At 33.9% G+C, this 23,826-nt stretch overlaps 2 protein-coding genes and 1 long non-coding RNA gene across 5 annotated transcripts; 2 read left to right on the forward strand and 1 right to left on the reverse strand.

Annotated features, from left to right (window-relative positions):
• The first annotated feature begins 2,834 nt into the window (after positions 1-2,834).
• LOC104245226 (uncharacterized) lies at positions 2,835-5,441 on the forward strand. 2 transcript variants are annotated; one of them, XM_009800808.2, is made up of 2 exons: positions 2,835-3,202; positions 3,967-5,441. In XM_009800808.2, exons 1-2 carry the CDS (start codon positions 3,137-3,139, stop codon positions 5,062-5,064), a joined length of 1,164 nt encoding a protein of 387 aa, XP_009799110.1. In that variant the 5' UTR covers positions 2,835-3,136; the 3' UTR covers positions 5,065-5,441. The 2 variants fall into 2 exon arrangements, with proteins under 2 accessions (XP_009799110.1, XP_009799109.1); XM_009800807.2 differs by having other exon boundaries at positions 2,836-3,202; positions 3,964-5,441.
• A 2,526-nt stretch (positions 5,442-7,967) lies between these two features.
• Positions 7,968-12,109, reverse strand: LOC104245227 (SUPPRESSOR OF GAMMA RESPONSE 1-like). The gene is made up of 6 exons (XM_009800809.2): positions 11,943-12,109; positions 10,571-10,703; positions 10,255-10,441; positions 9,156-9,652; positions 8,513-8,812; positions 7,968-8,421 (listed from the first exon to the last, which is right to left on the reverse strand). Exons 1-6 carry the CDS (start codon positions 11,948-11,950, stop codon positions 8,368-8,370), a joined length of 1,179 nt encoding a protein of 392 aa, XP_009799111.1. The 5' UTR covers positions 11,951-12,109; the 3' UTR covers positions 7,968-8,367.
• Positions 12,110-16,483: 4,374 nt separating this feature from the next.
• On the forward strand, positions 16,484-23,158 carry LOC104245228 (uncharacterized). 2 transcript variants are annotated; one of them, XR_011405202.1, is made up of 9 exons: positions 16,484-16,670; positions 17,002-17,193; positions 17,348-17,414; positions 19,066-19,154; positions 19,567-19,694; positions 19,816-19,927; positions 20,734-20,899; positions 21,273-21,383; positions 22,529-23,158. It is a non-coding gene; the product is annotated as an uncharacterized lncRNA (long non-coding RNA). The 2 variants fall into 2 exon arrangements; XR_011405203.1 differs by lacking the exons at positions 16,484-16,670; positions 17,002-17,193; positions 17,348-17,414 and adding an exon at positions 17,431-18,748.
• Positions 23,159-23,826: the final 668 nt, after the last annotated feature.

Consider the following 23,826-nt stretch of genomic DNA (forward strand, 5'->3'; position numbering starts at 1 on the left):
ATCTAATTGACAATTACAATAACCTACATTGAAATGACTATGGGAATTCCAATGCATAATTTATCATTGTGTTCTTAGCCAGCTGCAACGTTAGAAATTATGATTGAGCTGTAACTTTGTATTTTATTTTTCTTTGTTTGTGCAACAATGCATATGAATTTTCAGGACTTGTTAATGGCATATTTACATTAGTAGTATCATCGCCAGAATAATCCAAATCCTATTTCACATTTTTAATTAAATGTGGATAACCATATCTATTATTTATTTTGTGTGATAGATATGTTTTTGCATCTATACCCGCTTTTTGGGTCACATTTTAATTTGTGTCTGCTTTGCAAAAAAAATTTGCAAGCGTATCCACTTTTTCGCGTAACTTGAACATACAGGGCTGAAGTAGCAAAGACAATCACGCAAAACTTCAACATTCTAGTAGACGGGCCTGAAGTAGCAAGTGTGCTGAACCAAGTGTGCTGAAGTTTTTGCTTGTAATTGTTGAACTTAAGCATAGTAGCTGAAGTTTATTCTCTATTTGCTGAAGTTTTTGTTTGTTATTGCTGAACTTAAGCATAGTAACTGAAGTTTTGTTCTCTATTTGCTGAAGTTTTTGTTTGTAATTGCTCTAAATAAGTTGAAGTTTTTTGTCCTGGATTCATTAGTTTTGTCATTAAACTTTTTAAAAAACTTCAGCAGAAGATGCTGAAGTTATTTAGTTCATTTATAAAAACTTCAGCACTAAATAAGCTGACGTTTTTTTTGTCGGGGATAAGCTTTTCAAAAACTTCAGCAGAAGATGCTGAAATTATTTAGTTCATTTCTATAAACTTCAGCACTAAAAGCTGAAGTTTTTGAAGAACTAGTATCCATCTTAAAAGCAAAAATTGCATTGACATGGATAAGTGTAACATTAACCAATTTTTACATCAAAAAAAATTTCAATAGACAACGAGTTGTGAGGAACAGTCAAGAATTCAACTTTTGAAATCAAAATTAACCAATGTACAGAGGAACCGTGTCCTTTAAATAGTTCTGTTTTGCTTTGCCTATGATCCTGATGAATTGTTTTTGAGTTCCGATGCACCAGGACATATTCAAAAGGGAACTGTGATAAAGACAACTACACACATGGCTAAAGCAGAAAAATAAATTTCCAATGATGCTACACGAAGTTATCAAAACTTAAGCTTCCATCCGCTAGAAAGTTCACAAATACAATTGTACAGTTGCTTTAGCACCACCAATAGCAGCAGAAGAAAGAATAAGAAGAAGAAAACGAAGGAGGAGAAGGAGAAGGAGAAGGAAAAAGAGGGCTGAAATTATTTAAAAAGTGGGTACAAATTAAAACTTTTAAAAAAAAGTGAGTATAAGTTAAATGGGGGCGACCAAATAGGACGCCCCGTGCAATTTTTGTCTTGCTATATAAACTTGGAACGACTATGAATTTTTTCCCATCTAAAAAGCATATAATTGGATCAGCAGAAAAGCTGCGAATAAAGGCCAATTTTGATTATTGAGTAAAATAATAATAAATAATACATGTCTAATAATATATAGGTATTGCTTAGGAAATGACCTAAGAAGAAACCCTCCCCAAGTCAATAAAAAGTTAATGATAATTAAGTAACCACCTATCATTGAATGAGTAATTACAGATAACTACTCCCTCTTTCCTATTTTATATTAAAAGTCTTTAGTCTTTTTTTTGGGGTCAACAAAACCCCCCCTTAATCGGTTGCATCAACGAAGTCATGACTTGTGTTATAATAATATTCTCAACGATCCACCATAAGTGATAATTTTATCTTTTTATTTTGATTCAAAATAATTATTTATTTATATAATTAAAAAGAAATTAATTTTATTTTTTTAAAATTTACCCTTATTTATATATTTTAATGTGTCAAGATAACAATTAATTAAGATTAATTTAGTAAATATATTTTTTTCTCTCTAGGAATTCATATTTTTTTAATAGGTAAAATAGTCACTTATTATGGAACGGAGCGGAGGGTATAAGTAATTTTATCCTCGTAATTAATGTGCACTTGTTCTCATGTCACTGATTCCAAGAATAATACCTCAATCAACAGGGTCATGGTCCGCTGGACTTAGATACAAGATTCTGCAAACTATTTTTTTTTTAAATAATCATAATGTTCGGTCAGCTTACACCAGTCTTGAAAAATTCCACAAATATTTATGAAATTTTTTCCAAGCATAGATAGTTGACATATTTTTTTTTTAAAATTATGAGTTCAGTATAAAACTTATACTATCTACTTTCACTTTTATTTATTCAATATTAATTTTAAACACCCCTTAAAAAATAAAATATATAATTTATTATGATACCCATATTAATTAATGTATAGTTTTAATGAATTTAAAAAATAAGTTAAAGTAAGTAATTAATGTTAAAGGAAAAATAAAAAAATAAATTATTTTTCTCTTGATATGCAAAAAGTGATAAGTAAAAATAAAAATTTATTTTTAAAATACTTGTCAACTAAAAGTGAACCGAGGGAGTAACTCTATCTCTAAACGAAAGTGGATAAAATCGGGAATTGCCATGGAGATCTCCGCTCGTAAAATGTCTATATTATCTATTAAATTTTAAATTTAAATTTGACAGAAGCAATCCTCTCTGGAATAGGAATTATATTAAAGTTTATTTAAAAATTAGGAACATTTTTTATTCCTTTTCCAGGTATATGTATATAATGAATCTTAAAAAACATCATTGTTTTCCCATGTAGGGTGGGATTCGGAAGGGAGGGGGGAGGGGGGGGGTTACCCTGCATGTGTGTCTATATATATATAACCATCTGTACAAAGAGTGTTGAACAGAAGAAAAAGAAGAAGAAGAAGAACCCAACAAAACGGCTATAATTTAGCATTTTCCCGAAGTAGTCAAATTATACAAGGAAAAATTTACTCCCCCCCCCCCCCGTCAATTTAATTATATTGGCAAATTCCATTGCTGTAAATTTGAGAGGGAGGGGTATTGGCTTTAATCAGGTTTTTTTTTTATCCTTCAATTATCTCTCTTTGATAATTTTTGTCATCTTTCTGAATTTTATAGAAAGGTGACAAATTTTTAGAAAGAGGAGATTTTTGAATATAGTTTTGGGTGCTAATGGTGTTTGATAGTTATTATCCTTCAAAAAAAAGTGACGATATTTGTGAAGACGTTTGTGGCGAGGTACCTCTCTTCTCCTTTTCACCTCTTTTCTTATTGATTTATTTTTAATTCTCATTTACCATTTTATATGAAAAGTTTGAAGCTTTTTGCACATTAAGTTTGGATTTTTTGGGGAATTTTTTTGTTTTGTTTTATGGATTGTTGTGTTTCTGGGGAATTTTAAAATATGTGTTTTCATTCTGTTATTGACATGGATTGTATATAAACCCTAGAATCTTGAATTGGGCTGATGTGGGTTTCTCCCAAGGAGAAGTTTTTTGGGGGAAAATGTGATCTTGATCAAATTTGGGTGATTTTTCTCATCTTTTCCTATATTTCTGGAAATTTGTGGACTCCATGTTTTATGGTTGGAGATTTGACTATGGGGTTATCCATTTGATAATATCTAAATTGATGGAAGCTTTAATTTTAGCTAAATTGATACAATAAGTAATCTTTTGCTCTCTCAAGAAAAAGGCAGCCCGGTGAACTAAGCTCCCGCTATGCGGGGTCCGGGAAAGTACGCAGGTATACGCAGCCTTATCCTGCATTTTTGCAAGAGGTTGTTTCCACGGCTCGAACCCGTGACCTCCTGGTCACATGGCAGCAACTTTACCAATTACGCCAAGGCTCCCCTTCATCTTTTTCTCTCTCAAAATATTTGGGAAATCCTCTGACCCTATTGGCTTGTTCTATTTTCTGTAAAATGGTGTTAAGTTTACATTCTTTTATTTGCCTGAATTTTTTTCCATCTGTTTAAAGTTATCTTTTTTCATATGCAGCAGTCTTCCCCTGGAGTAATAAACATGTCAAGACTACGGTGTATGCTTCGAGGATTGGATTTAAAGGCTATTATCTTTTTGATTGTTTTTGTGCCAACATGCATTGTTGGTATATACTTGCATGGACAGAAGATTACCTACTTCCTTCGCCCGTTATGGCAATCTCCTCCCAAGCCCTTTATTGAAGTTACTCACTATTATCACGAGAATGTCTCGATGGAGAATCTTTGCAAGCAACACGGGTGGGGAATCCGTGAATATCCTAGGCGTGTTTATGATGCAGTTTTGTTTAGTAATGAAGTGGACATGCTTACTATCAGATGGAAGGAATTGTATCCTTACATCACGCAGTTTGTTCTTCTCGAGTCCAACTCCACGTTTACTGGTTTGCCCAAGCCCTATACTTTTGCTATTAACCGAGACCAATTTAAGTTTGTTGAACCTCGATTGACTTATGGAACCATTGGAGGAAGATTCAAAAAAGGTGAAAATCCGTTTGTTGAAGAGGCATATCAGAGAGTAGCACTCGACCAGCTTTTGAGAATAGCTGGCATCGAGGACGATGATTTGTTGATAATGTCTGATGTTGATGAAATTCCTAGTAGGCATACCATCGATCTTTTGAGGTGGTGTGACGACATTCCTCCAATTCTTCACCTTCATTTGAGGAATTATTTGTACTCGTTCGAATTTCAAATTCAGCACAGAAGTTGGAGAGCTTCAGTCCACAGGTATCAGAAAGGCAAGACTAGATACGTACACTATCGTCAAACTGATTACCTTTTGGCAGATTCAGGTTGGCATTGTAGCTTTTGTTTCCGTCAGATATCTGACTTCATATTCAAGATGAAAGCTTACAGCCACACTGATAGAATAAGGTTTCTGCATTATTTGAACCCTAAAAGAATACAAGATATCATTTGTCAAGGGGCTGATTTATACGACATGCTTCCCGAGGAGTACACATTCAAGGATATCATTGGTAACATGGGACCCGTCCCTCATTCTTACTCAGCCGTGAATCTTCCTGCTCATCTGCTGGAAAATCCCGAGAAGTACAAGTATCTCTTGCCTGGGAACTGCAAAAGAGAAAGTGGCTAACTTTTTACGACAGAGTTGAGTGCATTTTCTTAACATAGGAGGTGCTTCATATGCAGGTTTTATGTTGCAACATGAGGAACTCTTATCAGGTAATTAATGATGGTCGTGCTCGGGATATATAGTGGGTACTTCTGTTTGTCTTGAGTTCATTTGAGTACATTCATTTGCCAAGTAAACATTTAATTTACGGGTGATGATATGAAGGCAGGGGGGGAACTTGAATGTTTCCTGTCTGTATTGCGTAACCCTGAGATCGTACTCTTTGGATGACAAATACTCGGGCTTTTCGATTGTAGAATTGGTTTTCTTATTCTTTTTCTCCTGTTAGAGACTAATTTATTCCAATATATAAAATTTGTCTTCCAAGGCTTTCCTCATTGCACCTTTACCCCCTGATATCACATTTCCTCCATGTATATGACTATGTGAATTGGTTGGATCCACCAGCAGTTTCTTGTCTATTGTCTTGTCTAATTTTGTTGCATAGAGTTGTGGATTTTTGAGATTTTACTAGGTTGGATTGACAAACTACTGGGAAAATGAATATCATTGCAAGTTGCTTGTTAGTAATATAATTTGGTCCGGGCAACTGTTGCATTTCGTTTCATAGTCAATAAAAGGGCGGCCTGGTACACTAAGCTTCCGCTATGCGCGGTGTCCGGGGAGGACCACAAGGGTCTATTGTACGCGGCCTTATCCTGCATTTTCTGCTCGTTTCATAGTCAATCTGGCAACTATTTAAGGTGTTTTTTGTTGTTGCAAAACTATTCCAAGTGCTCACTTTTATGATCTACTTCCAAATAATGAGAACTAGTAGCCCAGAGAGTGTTACTATTATTAATTTTACTGATATATTTTGAGTGATTAATGAACTTAAGTTTGGAATTGAAGAAAAGATATTGTGTTTGAAACCAAGCTATTAAGGGAAACAGACGTTTATTTTTCATTGCTAAGCATGATGTATCACTTCATATAAGCTTTGCAAAGTAAAGTTGATCTCTACAGAGGCCGGATTCAAGACTTAAACTCTATGAGTTCAACTTTTAAGGTTTTTAATATTGATCTCATTCTGCTCTTAGAGTTATGGGTTCATATGTGTTCTTTGTTGCAATTTTAATCGATTTATATATATAAATCCATGCTCCACATCGAAAGTTATGGGTTCAATTGAACGTGATACTATTATATTGGATTCGCCCCAGGATCTCTAAGTTCTAGGAAAAGAGGGTTTGTAGCCTTGTTGGTTGATAGTCATTATCAAAAGCGGATCCATGATTTAAACTTGATGAATTCAACCTTTATGTTTTCACCACCAAACCTACTACACTTTTCTAATTGTTCAGATTACTATTTATTAAAATTTTAGTGATTTTTTCAGATATATATAAAAGAAATTGAACTTGTTGAGTTTATGTTGCATCAACTCCTGGTCAGTGTAAAAATAGACGTTATGAGTAAATCATCTTAATACTTAATAAAGTAGATGGACGCATAGGATTCATAGCTAAAAATGATTAATTTGTGATTGAAACGTAGTTCATTAATTTTTAAGCATGATATTATACTATAGTTGTTTGGTGATAAAATGGGTGGTTTTTAATTTTCATAGGCTGTATCTTTTTTTTTTTTTTCCTCTCAATTTCCATAATCTAAACATTTCAATCAAACAACTGTTTGCATGTTCAAATTTAAGATTCCAATTTCTAGCATAATCGTTTCCAATATAATATTCCAACATAAACTAATATATCGGATCATCGAAAGAACACGGTAGTTCTTCGCAGACCTTACCTCTACCCTGTGGTAGAGAGGTTGTTCAGACTCTCGGCATCCCTTCCTTCAAGAATTTCCCACCTTGACCTTGGGTTTACTCGAACTCACAACCTCTTGGTTGTAAGTGGAGGGTGCTCACCACTAGAGCAACCCACTCTTGTCAAGTTCCGCAAAAAAAACCATGAATTTGAAAGCATAAATTCCCAATAACTCCTAAAATTTGATAATAAGTGAATATCATTGTTCCTGAGTTCTTACACTTATATGGAAGCTTTCTTATCAACCAACAATAATAACAATTATGTCTCAGTCCCAAACATATTAGAATCAGCGATATCCTCATCTTCTTTTTTAAGCTTAACTCATATCATCATCATTATCAAATAAAATAAAAGTAAATATGAAAAGACTAGTATATAACAAATAGATAATAGTAATAATAATATTAGAAGTTCTCTACCAAGTCTAAAAGCTATTCTCAACTAGTACCCTATCCTTAGCTAAGTCTGCATTGATTCCAGAGATTTGTAAGTTTTTCGGGGCAACTTCCTTCCATGTGATTTTAGGTACATATGTCCCCTTTTTAACATCTTCCCCCAAGATAGTTTCACACCTACGAACCAATGCATATGTATGCAGAGGCGGATCTAGGATTTAAGCTCTATGGATTCAATCTTTAAGGCTCTTAGCATTGAACCAATTGTATATTTAAAGTTATGGTTTCATACCTACAATCTGTTACAATTTTTATACATAAAATTATACTCTGCACCAAAAGTACGTGTTCAGTTGAACCCGATACGGAAACATTTCATCCGCCTCTGTCTGTAGGTCGACGCATGACATAACCAAATGTCTCAACAACATTTCTCATTTTATCCTCGATGCGTATTACTTGCACCTTCTGGCGAATATGAAGCTTTTAATTGCTCTCCAGAGACCTTTAAAAATATATGCACAAAAAAGGGTAGAAATGAAATGCTTGCAAATGGAAGGATACATAGGCACATCTGCATATAGCAAGATGTCTTTCATATCAGAATGCATGGCGTCAGACACAACAAAAGAGGCATTAGAAAGCAATTAGAATCCACAGTAACAACAAAAATACTGGAATATGAACTAGAAACTTCACAAAGCATTTGAGAATTGGAACGTGCTGAACAGAACAAAAAGAACATGACAAAGTCTTAACAAGAGAGATGAACACATCAAATCAAAATCAGAGCCATATCAATATTTTAAGCTTCAACAGTTCCAGCTCCCAAATACTGAAATACAGATCCTTGATAGATCGTAGCAGGTTCTTGCAACAACTCCTTCGATTCGTACATCTTCCAGCTTTATAGGATACAACAACATTTTTTTTTCTTTTCTCCAGATTCCTCCTCTTACTGTAGGACGGGTGGAAAGATGAGCATCTCATAAAACAGAAGCCACACAAGAACGCAATCTTGTTGAAATAGATTCTGGATCTCAGAATGCACAAAGCATTATCTCATGCTGTTAACAGCAAAGTTCTTATCATTTCTATTGCCGGTCCAACCAGCTAAAGATACTCTCTTGAGAACCGAACGGTAAATCCTGCATAGAACACAACATCATAGTCAACAATAGATGTTATTATTATACATATAAAACAATGATCATTAGCACCTGCAAAGATGAAACTTACTGCAAGTTGGAAATCTGGAGGAGTATCTAATTCTAAATTATCCAGCTCCGAAATTCCACAGGTTGTGTTACCATTTCCTTGTGGTAAATGGCTAGTGTTATGAGTGTATTCAGTAGAAGAGCCAAGATTATGTTCAAAACTATCAAGATAAGAAGCAAGAAGTTCATCACACAACAGAGAATTATCAACATCATTTGCATCAGCTCCTTGTGATTCTCCAGCCAAACATGTGGGGTACTCCATTTCACTCTTAACTGTAGCATCAGAAGACTGCCCTGGTTCTTTGGCAACTTCCACTTCCTAAACAGCAAAATGAAAATTAGTGTATGGAAAATCTAGCAAAATGCACATATGTAGATGCAATTACTTGAAGTATGTATTCGTGGGTCAAATACTTGCAATTTTGTAAAAACCAAAATAATGTACAGAACAGCCAATGATAAATTTTTTTTTCATTTTTGGCACATCAGCCGAAATTAATTACGGGTGCTAGCCAAATACACAAACATAAACACTGATTGTGTATATCAAATGTATAATTATACCTAATATACAAAATATATACATTTTTCGACTTCAATTTTTGAGGGCGGCCCAAAAATGTAATTATCACATGATAGAAGATTATAAGGAAGATGCAAACCTGATCAGGTGAGAAGGGTAAAGAGTCATCGATAAAATCATCACAGGAGGGGGTTTCTCCAGCTCGAGGGGGATTAGGAGTAACCGTTTTTGGAGTTGTAGGGCCAGTGTGATTTGCTCCCGCACTGGCTTCTTCATTGACACGAGAGTCATTGGGCTTGACGGATTGCTTCTGCTGTTGGTAAAAGATTTTCGAAACAACATATTCACCTTCTTTTTCGTCTTCATCAGTGCCCAGATGGTACTGATGCATTACCCAATGAGTCTTTTCCTGCTTCAACCCCTTCTTAGTGTTTTGATAGAGAACCATTACCTTCTTGCACCCCTTTTGGAGTCCATTATCCATCACAACCTTGGTCTTTCCAGTCTTGTGCCAACGGACATGTTCTTTGATCAAATTATTTTCATCACTAATCTTTCTACGCTTACGTTTACCAGTTGAATACGCATTGGTAATGCGATAAAAGAAGTGAACGCTACTTCCGTCCTTTTTGGCACCTGAAACAAAATAAATGTTATCGCTATCTCTTAATTTTGTTGGAATCACAATCCAAAATGGAAACTTATAAACCATTAGAGATTGAGGAATGAAAAGTTCGCCATAATATATTGCTAATGTCAGGTTTCAACTGGAAAAATGGAAAGATGACAAGCAACACCTTAAACTTCAGGATGAGCAACTTGTATCTCTTGTATCTACAACTTTGTTAAAACAAATTACTTTTGCTGCATTTTCATTTCTAAGGTAAGGTATTGGTGGAGGAGGCACATATTAGACGAAGAGGGCAGACCTACTTCCATAAACTCTTGAATGAACAGGGAGACAAGAACATTGTGCTAGGTGAATTGGAGCATTCCGAGAGTCGTCGCAATCTTAGCCCGTTTTTATTTACTTTCACGTTTGATGTACTTACGCGTCACATTCAAGGGGAAGTGTCTTGGTACATGTTATTTGCAAACGATATTGTCGTGATTGACAAGAGGCGGACCGGTGTTAATGCAAGACTAGAGGTTTGGAGGCACACCTTGGAGTCAAAAGGTTTCAAGTTCAGCAGGACCAAAACAAAGTACTTGGAGTCAGAATTAGGGGCTTTACAAACCAGGAAGATTTTCAGGATGGGTATAGCAAATCCCTTCGTAAATGTCAAGAGTCGGAATGAACTCATCAATGAATTTGTGTTGCTTGGAATTTCCCACCCCGCACTTTTCTTCCAAATACTCCAAGAGCTCTACATCAGATGGATCAAATTTCACACCAACAGGTAGACCAGGCCAATCCTGAGAAACCTGAATCCAGAAAGCAGCAAAATTTTAAAGCAGAATTAAGCAACTAATTTATGATACATGTATTTGCTGGCCTAATCTTGAACCAAGGGAAAAGGAAGAAACTTTACTGCAGGATACTTATTAGCTTACATCGTTGTTATCAATACAGTAATGGCAGTTTGGGCATTGCCGCTTTGCGCCACAATCTTTTATTTGATGTGCAGCAGGAGCACTGGCATTTTTAATTTTTCTTGCTAGTCCTCTGCCATCAATAAGCCAAGATCTGCATCAAGGAAAAAACCAGATGAGACAATTTGATCAACTTATGGTGACAAAAGTCACAAGAAAAGATTCAGAACCTCATATAACAAAATCAAAAACTTTCTTTGCAGCTTTAAAAAAGATATAACAATTAACTATAACCGCGCTTAGCATTGCTGAAACATTTAATAATTCATCTGCATCACTATCAGTTTAGACTGTAGGCCAATGTTTCCAAATCTTTCTATGAGACTACATATGAAACAATTTCGACATAATGTTTTGATTATTAACATTTGCTTTAGCATTGCGCGCAATGCATACGTCAAGCAACACTATACACAAAAAGAAGCACCCTTTGAATCTGGAGACCAACAAAAAATTGGGGCAATGTCAAAAATGGGTGAAAATTTCATCTAAGGTGAATGACAATGGGATTAACAAACTGGGACTTCAGATCAACACTAAACTAACAGGCAGCTCTAGCAACTAGCCCGTAAAAGCACACATATGGTTTGTAAACAAAAGGGCACCTTTTTGTGAACTAACACTAAAGCGCAGCACCGGTGCAGTAAGCTCAGGTTATGCGCGGGGTCCGGTGAATGGCCGAACCACAAAGGTCTATTGCACACATCTTTACCCAGCATTTTTGCAAGAGGTTGTTTCCACGGTTCAAACCCGTGACCTTCTGGTCACATGAAGGCACTTTTTATGAACTAACACTACTAAGAGAAATTAGTGTCTTGTGTAATCCATCAAATACTAACCACACTCAATTAAAGCAATACAAACATTAACATCTTCAAGAGTGTTAAGTAATCTGACCATCTAACCCAAAGACAACAGATAAAGTGGTCCAAATCTTTACAAATCCCTTGGGATATCATTATATACCCCATTAGATATTCATATAACTCAATTTCCTTTCGCATTCTATACTGTCACTAATATTTTTTTTCCTCTTACCCACACACACAAGCCGCTACAGAGCCCACTAATTCCAAAACGAAAAAATAAAAATCAAACCCCTGAAAACCCACATCTTAAATCCCTACAGTACTATTCAGCATTATCTCAGGAACAAGCACAAATCTTAGAACAGAAGCTACAATGATCATCCAAAAGGTTGAAACCCCCAAAATCTTTTTTAAAAAAAAATCGATTTTTAGACCATCTTCGATCATACTCAATAAAACCCAGAACAAAACTTTGCCTAACAAACACGAAATTTCAAGTTCCATTCACAGAGATTCATCCTCACCTTCCCATAAATGATTTTGATAAAAAATAGCACGATTTTCAAGAAATATAGCTTAATCTGAGTGTCAATGTTAATCTTCTGAGTGCGTTACAGATTGATAAAATGTATTCAGACTGAGAAATGAGAAGAAGGGAGAAGCTCTGGTTTCTCTATTTGTATCCAATACTTTTCCCTTTTCTCCACTGGATTAAGCAAGCTTGTCTGGACTGGAGTGTGAATGAGCGGGAAATTTATCTAATGAGGCTTGGATCCGAGCCTTTTAGGTTCGGATAAGTATTTACGTTTAACTATGCTGCCGAACCACAGGTTTAGTATGGCCCACAGTTGACCGAACCTCGGGTCTGCCAATGACACAGCTCTGGAACTTTAATGTCTTCTTCGAAAACTCGGTATTAGTGTTAAAACGGTAAATTTAACTGGTTCCGAATTCCTTGCTCTCCAAGCTATAAATGGAAATGTTTTATGTTCTCTGATTTCGCCTTTTTCCTCTTTTAATTATTTATGTTTAAATAGTGACATGATATTTAATTTATCAAATAAATTTCAAATATAATTTTTCTTTTTTTTTTCTTTTACCATTGTTAAGATATTATTTTAGTCAAATTAGAATGAATGTAGGGTAAGCTCGAGTTAGCCTCAAGGTCAATGCAAATAATGGATGTAACTTTTCTTATGAAGAATTAGCCATAGAAGTGTAGTTAGAAGCGGAGTTACGATTTCAAGTTTATTGATACAGATTTTTTTTTATAGTAATTAAATGTTTTTATTTACTAATAGCAATATGTACAAAATTCAATCTGGAACAGGGCATTCCCAGTTCCATTCCCTTTTCTACATTTCTTCTATCCTCCTTTATAGTAAGTATCTATTTCTGCTATTTTCTTCCCTGTCTTACTATTCATCGATCCTGTGATTGCTACCTCTATTACAATTTGTCTCGCTGTCATTTCTATTGTTTTCTTCTGGTCTTGGAATATTCTGTTGTTCCTTTCATTCCATATGTGGTACACTTCACATGCCAGGGTCAATCTATAGACTTGAGTTGCTGCATTGTTTTCGGTTGCATTGCTTTCAGCCCATTGTATCTCCCTTTGCCATTCCATCGGAGCTCTAGTTATTCCTTGCCAGTGTAGTATCTTGCTCCAGATTTCTCCAGTAATTCGACAGTTAAACAATAAATGTTCAATAGTCTCTTCTGCTTCAGTAAATATAGGACAACTTACTTCATCTGTAATCCCCCATGTGTGTAGTGTGCTTCTTGTGAGTAGCCTGTTTTGTATAGCTAAACTCAGCACAAAAATCCACTTTGGAGCTCCTAGGTTGTTGCATGTTAGTCGCCTCTATGATACCTTTTGATATTGCCCACGCATGCTATTATAACACTTCTTGCTAGAGAAGTAGTTCCATTCTATTACTTCTTCCTTGTTGGTTCCTGCTTCTTCTATGTAGCTCTTTGCTTTGATTATTTTCTGTACCATCCACGAGGCATTCTTTGGTTTGCACTCCCAAACTTCCTTTTTCTTCCCATAATATAGATGGACCCATAACTTGTCCTTCTTTTTGCATAGGTTCCATAATAATTTGCAAATGGAAGCTCTGTTCCATATTTGAATATCCATAACATTGAAGCCACTTGCTAACTTTGGTGAAAACACTTTTTCCCATGATAGCAAGGCTCTTTTTGAAGCCTCTGTTCCTCCAGTCCATAAGAATGTTCTACAAATTGTTTCTATCTTATTCATTATTTATTTAGGGATAACAAAGATCTGTGACGAACAGATTTGAATGGAAAATAGAACTGATTTGATCAGTTGTAATCTGCCTGCATAAGATAAGAACTTTGAAGTCCATGAAGTGATCCTGCCTAGCATCTTCTTCAGTAGTGGTTGGCATTGTAGCAAGGATATCCTCTAGTTACCTGCACTATATGTTCCTGTATAATCTGTGGAACCCCTCCAAAATAAATGGAGCTTTTTGTTGTATTTGCTTTTAATCCGGATGCCTTTGAAAATTCCATAAAAGAATTGAACACCATTTGAATGAAGATAGTATCACCTCTGCTGAATAGCAGCAGGTCATCTGCAAACCCCAGTTGAATGATATTTAACTTATCACACCTAGGATGGAAGTTGAAATCTGGCTTATACCTTAGTGTTTTAAAGCTTCTTGTAAGATACTCCATACCCAGTACAAATAAAAAAAAGTGATAATGGATCCCCGTGCCTTAGTCCTCTTCTAGCATGAAATGGTTCCATTGGTTCTCCATTGATGAGGATGGAATATGAAACAGTTCTTATGCATACCATGATCCATTTTACAAACTTCTCTGGCATTCCTAGTTGGTTCAGCACTTGTTCTAAGAAATCACATTCTATAGAATCATATGCCTTTTGCAGGTCCAATTTTATCATACATTTAGGAGAGATGCCCTTCCTTCCATACCCTTTTACCAGCTCATGACTTAGGATTATGTTATCTGTTATAACTCTTCCAAGAATAAAACCAGACTGACTCTTGTCAACTAGGTGATCCATCACTCCTTGCAATCTGCTGGTCAATATTTTTGATATGATCTTGTACAATACTGTGCAACATGAAATAGGTCTGAAATCTTTGACAGTTGAAGGGTGTTGAATCTTAGGGATCAAGGTAACAGTTGTTACATTAATAGGTTTGTACATTTCAGCTTTGTTTGAAGAATTGGAGCACTGCCTCAGATACTTCTTGCCATGTAATCCCCCATGTCTTCTTAAAGAACTTTGAGTTGAAACCATCACATCTTGGGGCCTTTAGTTCATCTATTCCCTTCAAAGCAAGTTGTATCTCTTCCATAGTAACATATTCAATTAGTTTTAACTGTTGCTTTCTGTCTAGTACATTGCCCTCCTTCATGATGTTTGGTTGAATGGCTAGTATGCTATGAGCTGCTGCTCTCAATAACCCTTTGTAGAATCCCACTATTTCCATTTCTATTGCTTCTCTAGACTGAATAATTTCACCAGCTGTATTTTGGAGACTTCTAATCTTATTTTGATTTACTCTATTCTTCATGCTAGCAAAAAAGAAAGCTGTATTGTGGTCCGCTAGCTTCAACCATTGATTCCTAGATTTCTGCTTATATATACTTTCCTCTATAGTTATCCATTTTTCCAATTGCTTCTTTAGCTCTTTCTCTTCTTCAGACCTCTGTGTTGCTGCACTTGTAGTTCCCATCTGCCCTTGTAACTTTTGTAACCTTTGTCTTGCATTTCTAACCTTTAAATCTACTGCTTTGAATTCTTTTGTATTCAGCCTCTTTAGTGCATATCTAACTTCAGAATTTTAATTTTTTAAGTTCTCATTTGGCTATAAATTTTGGCAACTTTTTTCAATTTTTTGTTTTGAAAACCTTGTTTGATCATAGATTATGATCAATTCTTTTTTAATTTTTTTTAAGTTCCCAAAATCTAGTTTAGGGTAGTTTTGGGGTAAAAAAATTTCTTTCACTCACAAACTTTTAAAAAAAATTCAAATAAAATGCATGTCTAACACACAATTTCAACTTTCAAAAAATATTTTTCAAAAAATATTTTTTCAAGTTTCAATTAAATTTATGTCCAGACGCTAGCTAAGTTACGGTGTTCTAAATTAATTTTTATACATAATTAATAATTTTTTTAAAGATAAATACAATGTTTGAATTAAAGCTATTAGGTTCGATCGAACTCGTAGTCTAAATATGTGAATTATCCTTTTCGAAATACTTTCTTCATCTTTTTTTCTTTTTTGCTATTCCATCTAACGAACTATTAGTATTATATTGAGACAAGTTTGAAATATTAGTTGAGCGTGGATTAGTTTGTTGAGGTATTCACATGCTTGTAATATTTATGTATTATGAGATTTTGAAGATTGAATTTAGCTGTCTATATTTTACTATTAGAAAAACTTACTTCCAAATATTTGCAGTAAATTAATATGTACCAACATATTATATAAATTAAGTAATTAAAATATACACTCTCATTTTAAATTATTGAGAAACTCCCACCAATTTTTTAAGTGGTCGGAGTGTAGAAGATCTATTAATATAGAAAAGTAAAGATAAATTCATAATATTGTGTCAAGTGTCAAAATAAAATATAGACACATGTCAAGCTTTAAGATAAAACTCCAATAAGCTTGGAGATTCAAAAAAAATTATAAAATAAAAAAAACTAATTTGAATCTTTTAAAACATTAATTTGGCCGGTTATTTACATGATCATGAGTCCCACGTTTGGCATATACCATGAGTCCCACATTTTTTGGACTCCCACGTTTCTTATCACATTATAGTGAATGTCTACTCTTCTTCCATGATTTTCATCTCAAATGCTTAATGACATATTCAATGATATATTTTGTATGTTCCATGACATATTCCATGACATATTTTCTTCATTTTTTATGCCTATATAAAGGTCTTGTAATAGATAAGAAAAATACACACAATTGAAGAATAAAATCTCTTCCTTTTCTCTATCTTTATTTTTGTTCATATTTTACTAAATTGTTTTTATTTCTTGTTCATGTTTTACTAAATTGCTTTTATTTTATAACAAAACCTCAATATTCAACTAAAAAAAATTCTTTACTGATAATTTTACATAAAAATAGGAAGAAAGGGAGAAAAAAAAATACTCCACGCTCTTCCCAAACGTGGGCATCAAACTTAACTTGGAACTCTGGCTGAAGTTATAGATTCAGGTTTTGTCCTGCAACTTGGAGCTTTTTTCTGTGGAAGTTATAGATTCAGTTTATTGACAAATCAACTGTAACCCTTCTCATCTTCAGTTTCTGTATCTTTCATGCTCTATTCTCATCTTCAAATCAACCGTAACCCTTCTCTCATATCTATACATGCTTATCAATTGATGAGTATGTTTTGCAGAACTCAATTGATGAGTTCTGTGGTTGCTAAAGTTTGCATCTTTTTAATTCGTTACTTACAAAGGTTGATGCAGAACAAACTTGATGTTTCGCCTTCACTGTGTTACCTAACTGAATAACATTAAAAATCTATTATTTTCATTTATAGGAATAGGAATTGGTGCATCCCTTGCTTCTTTCTCAGTGAAGAAACTACAAATTTATAATTGTGCTTGCGGCTGGTAATAAGATCTCCCACTCTGATTTGAAGAACTTTTACAGTTCAGTTCTCTTGCTATTGTTAACCAACCAGCTCCTTCTTCACACAATTTCTCATCTACAAAGGTCAATACTCTGTCAGGTATGTAAATATTCTGTTCATAATATGTCACAAAAAGATTTTGGTTTCTTTCCTAAGTACTCGATGCATTTAGAGCTTAAGTGATTGCCACCCTTTTTCTATATTTATTTCCCATTCCTATGCAGGTTCGTAAATTAGTCATTATCTTATGCAGTTCTTTTTTATATCGTGTTGCTCCTACATTTGACGGTAATGTCATTCAAAAATATAAGAGGGAAGAGGTAACTTTCTTTCACCGCTTTTGCATTTATGCCTTTCTTTCAAACATTTGATTGAATTGGAGAATTTATGTGGTGGCACTACATTGGTGCCATTACTATATGTACATCTATAGCATTATTCTTATGGGAAAAGATGCCAGTATAATTTCCTATGAAGGAAGATACTTTACACGCCAATTTTCTTGCGCGAAAATTGTTTTAGATTTTTTGGGTGTAAAAGTAGGCCATACTTTTCCAGTATAAAAAGATTGTCAATCACGTTAAATGTTGTATTGATAAAGAGTTGGAATAAACGAAAAAAATTGCAATTGTTTGAATTGAAGATTTCTGTTTGGGAAATGGCAATGGCTTTTATATCTTCAACTGCAATTCATGGCTCTCTTTCTTCATTGTCTTATGAAAAATAACCCAAAGGTACCCGTTACCTTATTCTCTCCAAATATCAACTTTTGCACTTAAATCTGTAATTTTTATGAAGATCGGAGAATTTTATCATCTGGGTTCATTTTCTTTTCCTTTTTTGGTTTTGTTTTGGTTCTCAAAGTTTCAGTATTTGCACTTAAAAGTGTAAATGTGATGAACATCAAGAATTTTATCATCTGAGTTTTTTTTGTATGTTTTTTTCCTTCTGGGTCTCATTTGCTGATTTTTTACATTGTCACTCAGCAAATGTATCGGCCTCAAACTTCATTGAAAGCATTGAATTTTACTCTTACGTGTTGGGCTATGAAGTCATTAGTTCCATTAGCAGCAACTATCAAATAAGCTGTTAGCCTTACAGATATTTGGCCTTTTTCAGTTTTTTACTAGCCACCCGTTTTTCTGATACATGTAAATAGGCTAATAGCTATGGGCTATGGCGTCTCACTGTAATTATATCTTCCTTAGAGTTTGTTTGTAGGATTCACGTTTAAAGAATTGTACTGACTGTTCATGTAAAATAGTGACTATTATAGCTTTCTTGGTCTGATAATTAAGATCTCTAATTTGGTTTTATAGACAAGAGGGGTTGCTCTGATGGTAAGCAACCTCCACTTCCAACCAAGAGGTCGTGAGTTCGAGTCTCCCCAAGATCAAGGTGGGAAGTTCTTGGAGGGAAGGATGCCGGGGTCTATTTGGAAACAGCCTCTCTACCTCAGGGTAGGGGTAAGATCTGCGTACACACTACCCTCCCCAGACCCCACTAAGTGGGATTATACTGGGTTGTTGTTGTTGTTGTTGTTGTTGTTGTTGTAGTTCACGTTTTAAGATCTCTGCTAACCCATGTAAGAATCTTTTTTATAGTTCTTCTAGCACAACGATTTGTGGAAACCTTTGGACAAATTTAATTCAAAGTATGTTCTACAATCGGGTTGTTGTTATTGTTCTATAATTGAACTGAGATCAATACATATATTCTTTATTTTGTTTATTCTGAAAAAAATTTCATCGGTATTTGGAGATTGTGGTTGCTAAAGTTTGCTTCTTTTTCATTCATCATCAGAATAAATTTGAAAATATGAACATTCTCAAGCACATCTCAGTTGTTGTTTTCTTTTGACTCCAAAAAAAGAAAATAAGAAGAATCATTAGGTTTCTCATCAGATAATGTAATAACTAATATTTGTGTATCATTGCAATTGATTTATGTATACCTCGCTGCACTTTACAGAACCTGCAAGAGAGAGCCAGGGTACAATGTTGAGATACTAAGGCGTATGCTTTTAGGTGAAAGAAAAGGGGCCAATTGAATGATATGTGGTAAGTCATGGTATGTTCTTAGATCCTTTTATGCCAAGTCATTATACTAGGATTATACTTATTTTTGTCATATGCTATACATGGTCATATTACATATTTTTGTCATATCTTATGACGTGGCAATATTGGATCAGAATACCCTTTATATATTGTCACAGTAGTGATGGAATCCCTTTAATTACATGATTAGCACTTAGCAAATGTTCTTTTATATATCAAAGTTATATATACTGACAATACAAATAATTTTAACCCTTTAACTGGGTATTTTAAGTTATCATATATCATACTTGCTATGAAAGATTACATGTTATTGTAAATCAAATGAGGTTGATTTTCTCTATACACTGTCAATGTGTAGAACTTGAACTTTTACTGATCATATCAAGCCTCTGCATAAATGCAAATTTAGATACTGAATGTCGCAACAGCACTATTAGTCAGCGGGCGAGTTGTTAACTTAGCTGAAGGAGTAGCAATCGCATATACCACACATTATTCAGGGAAAGCTCTTAACGCTCTTAATCAGTGGATTGATGTGTAAGTCAAAATCAAGTACTCCTATTTTTCAGTTCCATTAAAACAAGAATTTGTTTGACAACTTAAATTTTACTGTGTGATAGTTTTATAACTCATTATTTTGATACATACTGAAATACAGAGTGCAAAAGAATCAGTAAAGACGCTCTGCTAGAGTATGTAAGGATAAGATTATTGAGCTACTCTCAAAATTACTCCTCTGGTCATTTACTGGATCATTCGGAAGCACAAAGGTGAGGTAGTGTATGCTGACTCCAAGAAGTTCTCTCTGCTCAAAATTGAGAAAGATATTAGTTGGATGATCAATACCACCTTCGCTATTACTCCCTAGCTGCAATCTCAATATGCATTGGAATCAATTTTGTGAATATGTTGAAATAATAAGGCAAAATATACTTGAGAAAAATTACATTAAGTTGGCGGCTCTCATGAATCATAATTTTGACCTGAGACGGTAAAATATATAGACATTCTCACTCCCAAAACAATTAACTTTTATGTCATATCGCCTCTAGATTGGTTAAAAAATGAATTTATAGAAAATATTTATTTTGTGGGCTGTTTAATTTTTCTAATTGAAATTGTGATGATTGTTGCCCCATCAATGTGTTTGTTTGATGAAGTTATTATATGTAGATCTTTCATATATGCGATAGGTTATAAAAGGTGATGAAGTTTAGTTTAGTGAGAAATTGATTTTAGGATACATATTGTAGCAGTGCTGGAGCCAAGCATATTAACAAGGGATTCAAAAAATTCGGACCAAGAATTATATATATATATATATATATATATATATAGTTTGTTTTGCCTATTTGCAGTACAATTTTCCAATGAAGGAAATTCAATAGAACCCTCTTTCTCGGCTATATCTTCGCCACAATTTTTGAATGTACTGAAATATATGGAGGATTCCAATTGTTGACTAAACTAGATTTGGTATTGAGGTGTAGTTGATTGATTAATATGTATTGTGATAGTTTGCTAATTGTTGATTTAATTAACCATTTACGGGATTGTAGTGATTTTCTATATTTAGATTTGATATATGGCAAGTGGGTTTGGAGAATCAACTACTAGGGAAACCTCAAGTCCTTCTTGCTCCAGTAACAGTGGTAATTATAGCGATACTGGCAACTTCGAGTGCAATATTTGCTTTCATTTGGCGCATGACCCAATTGTTACTCTCTGCCGCAATAATGGAGGTAGTATATTAAGGCTTTTCTACATATTTGGACTCCTTAATGATTGTTGTTCCTTTTAAGTTATGTACTTATCGTGTTTAATGACATATTTTTTCATCCGCGTGCGGCTGCCATTTGTAATCTAATGTAATAGGGAATAACCCATCTATTTTAGTTGGGTACCAGCTAGCAACACATGCCAAATGGGAAACTTTGAATTATGGGGTGCCTCATATAATTTGACGGAATATCCTGGAGCCATGATAATTTCGTGACATGATTTTCATTCAGATTTTTTTGAGTCATCGACTTATGAGATATCTGACAAAGAAATATTGATATTTTGTAGTTTAATCAAGAAGCATGATTTCTTAGTTACACATCTTTTTTGCAGAAATTTTCCTTCTACCACAAGGGAAGTGAACTGCCTCATGGTCATCGAATGCTGACTAATCAACCTCTTCTTCGTAGTAGAGTGAATACAAGTATCGTTCTCATATTTAAGGTATATTCTTTTATCATGCCTTAAATATTTTCCCCCTATCTATATAAAAAAAGGAATTAGGAATTAGGTGTCATCCATATAGAAGAAATCATGTTCTTCTTAAAAAAGAAGAATAATGACTAAATTAAAACAAGAAGCTTGAAATTGTAAGTTGAATATACATGTGTTTAGTTATTCCTTTTAATGTTTAGAAATCACATTTATAGTCAATAACAGACAGTCTAAAAGCTATTGTGATTTTATTAGGATTGGCCATTGTGATGTAAAATAAATATTTTGCATAAGTATTGTTGCGGAAGGAAGGATTTTGCTAACGTTTAGATATCATACCTATAAGATTAAAATTTATTTTTAGCTACAAAAAATATAGGTTATTATGTTTCACTATGAAGTATTGATGCGAGCCTATATATTCATGTTTAAAGACCCTGATTGTTGACTTTTAACTTCATAACTTCATAACTTATATATATATTTATAAAAATCGCAGCTTCTAAATATTTGTTTGAAGAGAGTAAATCTACTTTATACTCATCATGATGCTTGCAACCTTTAGGAAAAATATTCTATTTAACCAATGCAATTTGGGGTTCATGATCATAAGTCTAGCTTTCAGCTTTATACAATTAAGTGTTAAAATAAATGATGAATTTTTTTGTTAGTACTGTAACTTTAAAACCTTTGTTAGAAGGATATGAAACTTATGCTAGAAGAAAAGTGATGAAAATATATTTGGACTTATCTGAGCTCTAAAAGTTTTGCTCCTATTAAAATCGATGTGTTTATATATGAATCGCATTCATTTTGCTAAGCCAAAAGTTTAAGCTTCAATAGTGTTCAATTGTAATAGTAAGTGTAGTACTTTGAAGCTTTGAATAATTTTGGAAATATGACGAATGAGGCAAAAATCTTTTTATTTTTCTAACTTTTTGTTTATACTTGCTTTTAGTGGCTTAAAATTTTCATATTTTAGAAAAAGTGCTTTTATCGAGGATGATAAAAAATAGTCGGTAGGGGTAAAGTTTATTTTTCTTTAAAAAAGCAGTTGGGAGTATTTTTTTTAGTAGTTATAGTTTTTTTTGTAGGTTACATTATTTTATACATATTTTCTCTACTGACTATTTTTCACTGTGTGGTATTAGTAGTACTTGATGCTATTCTATTGAGAGATTGTCATTGGGTGAGACTAGCATGATAAGTTCGAATGCAATAAGAGGATGATGGAGTTGAGCTACTGTTTTATTGATTCTCTCAAGACTTGGTCAATAATTTGTCCACAAGAAAATCGAGAAATTATGCAATTTATTTTTGTTGATTATTACTTGATTTCTTAAGAAAATGGGAATACCCTATTTTGGATCTCAAGCATACTTTCAAGGATAATTTTTTCAAGCTATTTTTGGGTCCTCATATGTTTCATTGCACAGGTTCTATTTGCTACATGCAAGACTACTTTGAAGGAAGAAAAGTGATCAAGATTAAAGATACTATGTGGTTTGTGTTGGAGATGCTTAAAATAGAATTTTGTTCGAGTTGGGGCGCCTTGATGTTTGTTTGGGACTTTAAACTGAAATTAAATTTAAACCAGAATTGATATCCTTTTTTGTTGTCATGTATCTATCGTGCTTAACGACCTATTTTACCCTTTTAAGGCCTTAGTAAGGGTGAGCTGCTTTTGGATTGAGACCCTTTATGCCGAACATAGGAATGCTTTTTTTTTTTAAAAATAATTATTTATATTTATTTTCTTTTAAATTTGAGACAAGTTTTATCCTTGACCTTTGCATGAGTACATAAGATGAAAGTTCATTTATTTATTTATTTTATTTTATTTTTTTGAATGCAGTCGGTAAATTTAGTCTATAATATACCTCGGTTTCTACTATCTCTCACCGTACTGTTTTTATTTGTAATGATCCGCGCATCGCGCGGGTAAGTATACTAGTTGGGATAACAAGAGAAAATCCAAGAGAAGGATTCACTGCAGAGAGCATATCGGTTGTAGATGAAATGTTTTATAAATGACACTTTATTCTTACATGAAATGTTTTATAAATGACACTATATATTCACTCCAATAAACGTCTTCTGATAGTCATTGTTATTATTGTCATTTTATTCTTACATGAAATGTTTTATAAATGACACTTTATTTTTGTATATATAGTAATGTTGTTAAAAACTGTCTCTAGACTGTATTAATTAAAAAACATTCTTAAAGACGCAAGTTAAGAGAAGGAAAAAGAGAAATCTGCATGTCGAAACTGGAAATTAAAAAACGATTCCATTTATACAAAACTTAAAATTGCACATAGGAAAATGCCCTCCTTTTTACGTGTTCCTTGGAACAGATGCGCACGCACTGTTTTTTTTATTAAATTACCCCTCCATTTTGTAAGATGCACTTTTTTGTCTTCCATCAATAATTTACGCAGAGACCTAA

Source organism: Nicotiana sylvestris, chromosome 2, assembly GCF_000393655.2.
Source record: "Nicotiana sylvestris chromosome 2, ASM39365v2, whole genome shotgun sequence".
NCBI classification, from domain to species: domain Eukaryota; kingdom Viridiplantae; phylum Streptophyta; class Magnoliopsida; order Solanales; family Solanaceae; genus Nicotiana; species Nicotiana sylvestris.